Here is a 10,016-nt window from a genome sequence, read left to right as displayed (position 1 = left end):
AACACGTATCAGCTGATTAGTAAAAAAGAAATGAGTTAAATTAGAAACTGTTGATTCTTTAATTTGTTAAAACATCAGATTTAAGGATAAGAACTGAGTTTCTGAATAAACTCAATTTATGCTGTGAGTTGAAGCTCGTTATTTATGATAAGTAGTAAAAAAGTGCAGATTGTCGGTGGAGGTGTGTAGAAATGTCCTCATGATTTCATCAGGACAGTCTGTAAAAAAAAGGAAATAAACAAATGACAGTAAAGATGCTGAACACTGAACAAACGTCTGTGGTTCTTAACTCTACTTACTAAATACTGAATAACATAGCGTTCTATAGTTTCTTCCTCGTGCTTCGTATCTAATGTGCTCAGCAGAGAAAAGCTGAACAAACTGACTCTTAATGACAGAAAATCAGATTAATAATTAAGCAGCAACACTGAACTGAGTGAGTCACAGGGGGGAAGTCGAATACGGACAAACAGCACAGTGAAGACGGTCGTTTTCTTTTTACTGTTTCTGTTCATATATGTAAAAATATACCATAATAAATAACACATTATACTATGCAGCTTTTAAATCCACATAACACGTCACGATTTAAAATCTTAAACATCTGTGGCTCAGCTGACATGACTCCTTGATGCTGCAAAGAAATTTCACAACATTAATGAAGCTGTAGAAACCCCAAACGGTCAGTGTTGGAAGGATAGGAGAAGAATTTGAATCAGTGTAGTTGACATTAAAAAAAAGCCTCATGTCTTAATTTTACCAAAGTAACTTGTAGTATAATTCTTTACATCACTTTCTTCTCTCTGACTAGATCTCTAACAGTTGTAAAACCTGTATTTCTCAACTGGAACACGAAAAGAAACAGAAAGAGATGTTGTAGTTTATCAGTAAACTGAAAGTTTGACTGTCTCTCAATAACTAACTTACTAATCTTGATCTGAGTGCATCATACATGACCAAACAGTTTGTGGTGTTTCTCTCTGCAGGTTGTCTAACAATAGAATAAGAATAAAAACACATCTAGATCTAATTATTTCATGATTTGCATCTTGTCTTTATGTTAAATGATGACACTGCATCAAACAAAACTAGATACTAAAACAAAAACTACAATAACTGAGATGTGTTAGTGACTCACCAGCTCCGTTTCTTCTGATGTGTTGTGTTCACTAGAATTTGGACTGTACATGGTTCTGTTAATTTGCTGCTGAGAAATTAAAGAACATTAAAGAAAAGTATTTATTATAACAGTGGAACTATATTAAGGGTACACTAATCACAACAATACACTGTGTGCATAGTATTTTACATGGTAAAATTGTACAATACAATAAAATATTCAATCATATACCAACAGTATTTTTCTCATATTCAAGCCACAGAAGTTTAGGTTGGTGTGACCTACAGACCTACCGGTTCTGTGGTTTCTCCCGTGGTTGTGTTCATCCTTTCTCTCAATTCTTTCAGCTGTCGCATTCGTTCCACAGAGAGCGGTGGTTGTTTAGATTTGATCACATCCTCAGCGATATTAAAATACTCCGTCCATCTAGTTTCATCTATTTTTTGAATCACGGCTTCATTCAGCTTTTCTTTTGCGGCTTCTCTCAAAATCTTTTTTACTACATTTTCCTCCAGTTCAAGAACCTGAGTGTGGTATAGAATTTCTCTATTGGTGTTACAGTCAAATATAGACATCAGTAACCCAACTACAATGATGACCAAGAGTGTACCGAAGCCAAGAGTCTGAAAAAGAAGCAACAAGACCTTTAAGTATCACACTGTTGTTAAAGTGTCAAACACATGTGGAAAAAACAAAAAAAAACTTTTCTTATAAAAGTGCTTCTTACAGTAATTTAATGATGATAAATCTTCTACAGTGAAATAAAGAAGTAAAAAACACTCACCTTGGAGAAATTTTTCATTTCTGCGCTGAAAGCTTTTTCCTCTGCTGTGATGTTATCTTGGTTTTTGCAGGCTAACTGTGGATGTTCAGAATGATAATTCCGACAGCAAACGTACCAGTCTCCATCAATTAACACAGACACAACCCACAGCAGACTGATGAGAAATGCTCTGATGACAGGATGAATGACGACACACACTAATGTACTGCAGCATTTGTCTTTCCATACGTATTTGGATTTACATCCACACGGCCGACAGGAACATTTGCAGGTTCTCCAAAACTTCTTTTCCATCCTGAGCATCAAGACAAATATGATAAAAAATGGCAGAGCCATGAATAAATCACACTCAGTCACTTGTTTTTTACAAGAGCATTCCACATCTCTTTGAAGCAGAACATTGTAGGTGAAAATCACAATGACTGTAGCATAGATGCCAAATCTTTTATAGTGTAACTCAGTCAGGTAGTTATTCATCTTTGAACAACAGTTTGCTTCTGCTGAGACCTGCAGCTTAAAACATGAAGATGTATCAACAGGTGAACATGCCTTTCCAGTTTTCAACTGCACCAAACCATTCTCATTCCTGTGACGTAGAGGTCGGATGCTCTGTCACGCCCTTTGGAATCTGAGTGTCTCTAATCTACTTCCAGGGATATTTTATATTTTATTATATATATTTTGCTCTGACTGAGTCTAAAGCTGCAGCTTCTTCAACTTCATCATCACTGACATTTCAGGGACATGATGTGTTGAGAGTCATGGTCATGGTCTCAGTAGTTTTACCTTCCTCTATGACACATCTATTGTTTGTTGATTTTTAAAGTAGACGGTCGAACCATGACGAGAAGGATTCGCTCTTAGACCTGTGCCTGAACACCATCTACTTCACTTACAGAGGTGACTTTTAAGGACAGAGACACAGCTCGGCCATTCTAGCCAACTTATAGATGGAAGAAGTAGAGAAGAAAGCTCTCAACTCCTTCCCCGGAGGACACCGACCCACTGGTTTAGATATGTAGATGACATCTGGGTGAAGACTGAGATTGGACACCAACATCAAATTCACCAGGGGATGATTCCAAAGACACTGTGCGGTCATCATAGGGACAGGTGGCACACAGGAAATTGAGATTTCCAGGAAACCTCCTCACACGGACCAGTACCTGTTGTTTGACTCACATCATCCACTACAACACTAACTAGGATTCATCAGACACACAGGAGGAGTTGATCCAGGATCTGGATCAGCTGTGGACCTTCATCTTAAGGACAAAGGACATTTGGGGACAGTGATGTTCACATATTGGACAGAGAAGACAAGTGGTTTGAAGACGAGGTGCAGGACAGTTTTCATGTGCAAATCAACAGAGGTGGAGGACTCGGACACTACCTGTCTCCTCTTTATCATACTGCACTTTTATCAGTTTCAGAAAGATCAGGACCAGTTCACACCTGCACCAGGTTGGACACTTAACGACCCACTTCAGGTGATAGAGTGGTTGACAGAGGTGTGATTATTACACCCCCCCATCCTTTGTTTCACCTAAGGAGTCTATTCAGATCAGAGGTGGAGTGAAACTGACCTGGAGACTAAATCTGTGTTTTTAACTAACTGTCTTCAGACTGAAGAAGCTACTTGATGAGTAGAGAAATGTTTTAACCAGTAACTTAGTTAGTCCAGTTACCAGGACCCAACCTCCAGATAACTTCAGTCTTAATAGAACTGAATCTAAAAAACATGTGTAGTAACTGTTTTTACAGCAGTTTTTGTTTTTAAAGTCTTAAACTTCACAGAATTCGGCACCTTCTGATAAAAGTGAAGGAGCAGCGACCTCTGGTGTCGTCTGTGTTAATCACACATCAGTTCATGTTAAACCCACTGTAACTGAGCCCTGAACACACACAAGGGAAGAAATGATGAACTGGGACCAGAGCTTAATTAGACAGTAACTGTTTTAAATTTACCCTTTAAATAAAATGGACAAATGCACCAAAGATGGAGAAATTCACAGTTTTTGTATGAATGCATTTATTAATGTGTCATTTGTACAAACTTAATTATAAATTATATAAATACTAGTTCATAAAGTAAAGAAATGAATATTTAGCTTATCATTAGTTCTAACTGACATTTGAAGGGTAATATATATCTACTATAGGGATGTATGGTAGAAACTGTTTAGTAACTACTTATGAAAGCTCAGACTTAAAGCTTTAAAGGACATTAAACTTGTTTCTTTATCATCAGATCCATCCAAAGATTGGACAGATTTAACATGGGCAGCAGTGTGATGACTGTGACATCCACACAATGACACACAGGGTCTACTAGAAAGCTCTAGATAATTTAACAACACACGGAGAAATGGTCATTAATACATGATTAAATATATTTACTAACACAAATATGCTGTTGGCTTCGCTGACAACAGTTGTTCTGCTTCTGCAAACGTCTTATTTTAATGTAGTTGAAGTAAAATCTTTGTGTGAATCGAATCCAGATTGTTTCCCAGCAGCTTCCTTTTGGCCACAGAGTAAATGTTGAACTTACTGCTGATGTAAAGTCACAGTAGAGTAGAGAGGAGGATCATCTCGGATCCTGTCAGAGCTCACTTCAACTCGAGGAACAGAGTAAATGACGTGAGTCTCTCTACTCCGGGGGGCGTTGTGGCCTGGACCAATGGACCTGTTGGAGAAACTCACCTCAGAGTAGGTGAGTTTACCTGGGTCATCATCAGCCTGGGAAACAGAGAGAGGACAACGAGTAAAAGGACTGAACGTGATGTTTAGCTGCACATTTCCAGTAGTGAGGAGAACATGATTTATTTATATTTATGATGATCAATGATCAGAAAGGATCAGAGATCATAATGAGGGGGATCAACCCGGGCCAGCTTTCAATCAGCAGGAGCACATGGTGTGTTTAGGTTCTCTAAGGATTAAACTCCTTAACAGGGCAGCATTTTAACCAAACATCAATATAGATCAGTCTAATAAATAAATCAATTTAAAGGTGTGCTGTGGAGACTAAGGTGTGTTTAGATGATCTGTAGTAACATTAACAAAATGTGGGAATCACATCCTGAAACAGTTTAGTGACAGAAGAAGCTGCTTCCTCTGTCTTTTGTTTGTGATGGAGCTAAATCTAACACACTGTTAAAACACAAACTGAATCAACAAAGAGTTAATAGTTAATTTCTGAGACTGAAAACCAAGAATTTCATTCTTCACAAAACATATATCTTCATTTATTACGTTGTGGTACAGGAGCCCGACTGAAGCTATAATCATTTACTGTCGTCTCTTACTTTGTGCTGAGATCCAGCTGCAGTGACGACACTGTAGTCGTCACTGGATTCGACTCCTCTCAAGTTGGTAAATTTAGCAGAAGAGTAAACTGTGGAGGTTTTCACAGGAGCTCTGCTGTGTGTGTCGTCCTCTCTTATGTGCTCATACACTCGGTTCATCTACAGCAGAAGAAGAAGGTGAAGTTTGGTTTGTATTAAAATCAGCTGAGTCCCAGGTCAAATGTTCCTTTAACTCACCTCTGAGACAGAAGTGTAATCTGTTTCCCCAGGAGGTCCTGAAAAACACAACCGGAAGTTTAACCACTGCACGAGACGTGAGTTTCAGCTCCGCTCGAGAGAATGGAGTGAACAACGTGAAGTGAAAGATCCACGGCTGCAGCTCATGGTGGTTTGTACATGTTGGACTCCGAACCGAATCACAGCCATGACACACAACACTACATTTAGTATTTGTATTTATCAGTTTAACCTTTCGTTGTGACGACATCATTACTTCTACTGTATAATAAACAAACATCCATCAACCTGCTTTGGACACAACCAACAGAACATCACATTGTAGAAACCTTCAGAACTCAGATCATATTTCTTTCAGATTCATTTTAGCAGCAGGATGTGGAAAACTTGTGAAGGCAGTAAATAAAATGAATGCAGCTAATACAGGGACAGCCTGATGCATTCTGTAAGAGAAGATTTGATTTCCAGCAAGACAATGACCCCACGAATATACCTAAAGTCACACTAATGGTTTTAAAACAACAATGTTAAAGGAATAGTTTCAATAAAAAATTGATAAATTAACTTTAACCTGGTCAAAGAGAACGAGATCAACTGTAAACTGGAAGTTGTTGAGGAAGAAACACAAAGATGATGAAAAGGCCAAGACGGTAATCAAACCAAGTCAGACTGAGATCCTGATACCGTCCGTGTCCACACCATAACGCTGCCTCCACCATGTGTGACAGATGATGTGGTTGCTTTAGATCAGATCAGATCATGAAGAACTGGGTTTCTAATCAAGTGTTTCCTGTGGTTTGCATCTGGTTGTGAACCCTGTGTTTACATTCATCAAGGTTTTCTCTTGTTTGTAGATTTTAACAATACTAATACACCAAACTTCAGCGTATTCTTGACCCCTTAATGATGTGGTAAAGAGTTTGTTTTAACTAAAACAACTCTAATTCCACAATGTTAAATCCCGTATATTTATGAAACCTCATAAAAAAGCTGAAAGGGAACAGGTCTATTTTAAATCCGCTGCAGTGGTTTATAAACGCAAAATAATAAAAGCTGTGTTACTGTCCAGATACTTTTGGACCTAACTGTATGCACTTCAATTTGTACAATTCACCAATTCCAATAATGTTCTGGAGTTAGACTGAGAATCTGTGGATGGACTGAGTGAAGACAAACTGCAGTGAAGCTGATTAAGAACCATCAACATGGACTCGATCCTGAATCAACTACGACTGAAGACGGTGAAAATTTTTACACAAGTTCTGTTTGATTTTATTAGTTCATTTTGATTATTTTGTCTGTTTAGAAGCAGCTGATGCACCGAGTCTCTCTCTTTAAACAGTGATGACCTCTGAAGGACTGCTGTCTACTGTTCACTGACTGTGTTAGAGTAGAACCATAGAACAACACTTGTAGACAGTTTGGTTTCCAGTCAGATGTGACACAGGTTTAAATGTGTGTTCTAGTTACGGACCGGTTACAAACGTCCTATTTGTTGTACGTGAAGCCAACATGAACTCTGGAGACTCTGTAACAGCAGTGAACGTTTCTCACTGTCAGGTTGGACCCAACATTCAGACTGAGTGAGTGTGAGTGTGTGTGTGAGTGTGTGAATGTGTGAGTGTGTGTGTGTGTGTGTGAGTGTGTGTGAGTGAGTGTGTGTGTATTTCATGTTGTCTCACCTTTGGGTTTAGACGTCCTGTTCCTGCAGAAAATCAGCACTGCTGCTGTCAACAGGACGACCATGAAGACCAGAGTCAGGCCCACAGACAGCATCAGAGTGGTTCCTGCAGGATCAGAACATGAAGGTTTTCTACTGGACTCTCGAGTACAACTGCCTGATAACAGACTGTCTGTCTCTAACTGTCTTGGTCTATTATTTAAATGCTATACTACAGTATGAACTCTGGTTTCATGGAAATGTAGTTTTTATTCCTCATACTGAGTCTGAAGAACTCAGCTGTTCACTGTTGTGCTGGTTGAGACACTTCTACTAATATAATGTGTGTAATATAATAATTACACTGTAAAAATCTGCCGTCAGATTTTCTGTGTGTACCTGAAGAATTGGTCTTGTTCGGCTGCTGGTCTGTGGTTTGTGTGAAGCTTCCTGAACTGATCCTTAAACTCTGTGTTGGAGATGGAGCTGTCGACAGAAACAACATGAACAACTCTAATTTCACAACATTGGTTTGAAATTATTTCTCCGTAAATGTAGTTTTGTAACTGATGATTGATGTTAAATAACCAGCAGCTGGACATTAACTTAAATAACTTAAATACTCACCGTCTGTAACACTGACAACAAAGTCATAGTATGAATCTGGAAAAAACCTTCTGTCCAGACCACATCGGTACCGTCCTGAGTCAGACTCCTTCAGCTGTGTGATGCTCACAAACACAGTTCCTTCTGTAAAAGCATCGTCTCTATATTCAATGCTGTATCTGTCTTTTGTAACTGAATTCCCGTCGGTGTCTACAAGAACGTTTTTATCTTCACATTTTTCCTTACAGAAGAAAAAAGTATTTCCAGGGACAGTAAAGAAGAAAGCAACTGTGAGATCTGTTCCACTTCTTTTATTGATGGGTTTCTGGTCAAGACTAAGGAGTTTGGTCAGCACAGCTGAAAAAGAGAAACAAACATTATATTTTACATTATTTTCAGTTCCTGATATAAAAACATAATAAAACATAATGTGAAACAATCTGTACACGTGTTAACGTCACTACTCACTTCAACTGGTTCATATGAAACTGATTAAAGTTCATTGATGAGAATATTTCAAACATAACATTTAAAACACATGATAAATCCTCCTTTAATCAAGTTCTGCAGCACGTCCAGAACTCAGAGACCAGTAGAGAACCAGTTAACTACTGTTAGTAGAAACTCACCGTCTGCAACAACGACTTCAAACTGTTTGAAGGAAGCTGTTGACAAAGTTCTGCCCAAACCACATCGGTACCGTCCTGAGTCAGACTTCATCAGCTGAGTGATGCTCACAGTCAGAACAGGAGACTGAAGAAATCCCCCATCTTTGAATTTCATGCTGTATCTTCCTCTCTGAGCGTTGTCATCCCTTGTTTCCATGAGAACGTTTTCATTTTCACAGGTTTCCTTACACAAGAGCTTCATATTTCCTGATGCAGAGGAGGAGCATTCAGCTGAGAGATCGTCTCCTACACTTCTTATATAAACATTAGTTTCTGCTTCAACAAGACCAAGACCAGTGTTTCCATCCTGCAGAGCTGCTGAAAAGAGGAAAAGTCAACAGTTACTGTCTGGACGTCCTCACCGAGACACTAAGTTACTGTATAGTGCAGTCCAACATCAAGAGGAGGAACTAGTTTAGACTTGGTTCACAAACCACAACAGCTCAGAGAGAGTTTCATCATCATCCTCTGTTTCACTCAGTTCCTATTTATCAGCACAGTGAACAGGAAATCAACATGTTTCTACACGTTTCTCTAATTTCGGACTTTTGATTAACTGAGAATAATCCAAACAACAACTGGTAGAATCATTAATAATGATAAGAACAGTTTGAACTAATGAAATGAAACCTGCAGACTGTTGATGAAGAACTCGTTTGTCTGCAGTTAAAGTGTTTGTTAGTTCTACTTTAGTTTTTATAAACCCAGCTGCTCATTACTTCAGTGATGTGGTTTATTCTGAGGAAGTGTAACGAAGTATATTTAATGGATAATTTCGCCTCTTTTCAACCTGTACCACTGAGCTGCTGTTACAGTAAAAACCAGCAGCAGGGTGACTGTACTCACAGAGGAAGAAGCAGCAGATCAGACACTGAAGGATTTTCATGCTGAGACTCTGAAGGTTGAACTCCGTCTTTGTTCCTTCTTCACTGATGAACCAGAAACGTGTGACTTCTCTAAAAGATGGAGTTCCTCCTCCAAACAAACACATCACAAACAGCTCAGTCTTCATTTCTGAGACTTAACTGAATTTAAAGGTGTCTCTTCCTGAAGATTAACCTCTTCCTGACCAGGGAGCACAGAGCAGATAAATATAGATCTAGTTTCTCAGGAGATAAACTAAGGTTGTAATATAGAGGTTTGTAAAAGTTAATATTTGTTATTAACAATATTCTGATATATCTTATTGAAAATAGTTCAAATTTAAATATTTTGCAGTGACTGTTATAAAAAGCCATTTTGTTGATTTTGTCGATGTGATGTAGAATCACTTTAACCTGGAGTTGATGCACCGACAGCTCATTACTTCCTTAATTTCTAATAAAAGAAAACAGTAGTTCCCTCAGCTGCATCCTTCTATGTTGTAACGTAACGTGATCTCATGAACCTACAGTCACTATGAGACTTCTCCCTTTTCATCACATTTCAGAAGAGTTGGTGAACATGATGTTACAAAGCGGACAGACAGGACTGACAGGGACTAAACAGGTACGAACAAAAGTAAATTTATTAGCAAAAGGCAGGGCAGGGGACACATGGGACTAACAAACACGAACAAAGTACCAAACGAAAGAGACCCGAACACACGGTGGTAAGTACAAAGTAACAAACAAAACACTGCAGCGACGCA

The 10,016-nt window shown here is 38.6% G+C and overlaps 1 protein-coding gene across 1 annotated transcript; it reads right to left on the bottom strand.

Moving 5' to 3' along the window:
• Positions 1-3,990: 3,990 nt before the first annotated feature.
• LOC113167090 lies at positions 3,991-9,398 on the bottom strand. The gene is made up of 8 exons (XM_026367477.1): positions 9,233-9,398; positions 8,348-8,704; positions 7,740-8,075; positions 7,512-7,598; positions 7,135-7,239; positions 5,453-5,490; positions 5,216-5,374; positions 3,991-4,646 (listed from the first exon to the last, which is right to left on the bottom strand). The coding sequence occupies exons 1-8, from the start codon at positions 9,396-9,398 to the stop codon at positions 4,455-4,457; spliced, it is 1,440 nt and encodes a 479-aa protein (XP_026223262.1). The 3' UTR covers positions 3,991-4,454.
• Positions 9,399-10,016: the final 618 nt, after the last annotated feature.

This window comes from Anabas testudineus, chromosome 7 (genome assembly GCF_900324465.2).
Source record: "Anabas testudineus chromosome 7, fAnaTes1.2, whole genome shotgun sequence".
In the NCBI taxonomy this organism is placed as follows: domain Eukaryota; kingdom Metazoa; phylum Chordata; class Actinopteri; order Anabantiformes; family Anabantidae; genus Anabas; species Anabas testudineus.
Note: the sequence above shows the minus strand (reverse complement) of the source record. Positions and strands in the feature narration are given on the sequence as shown.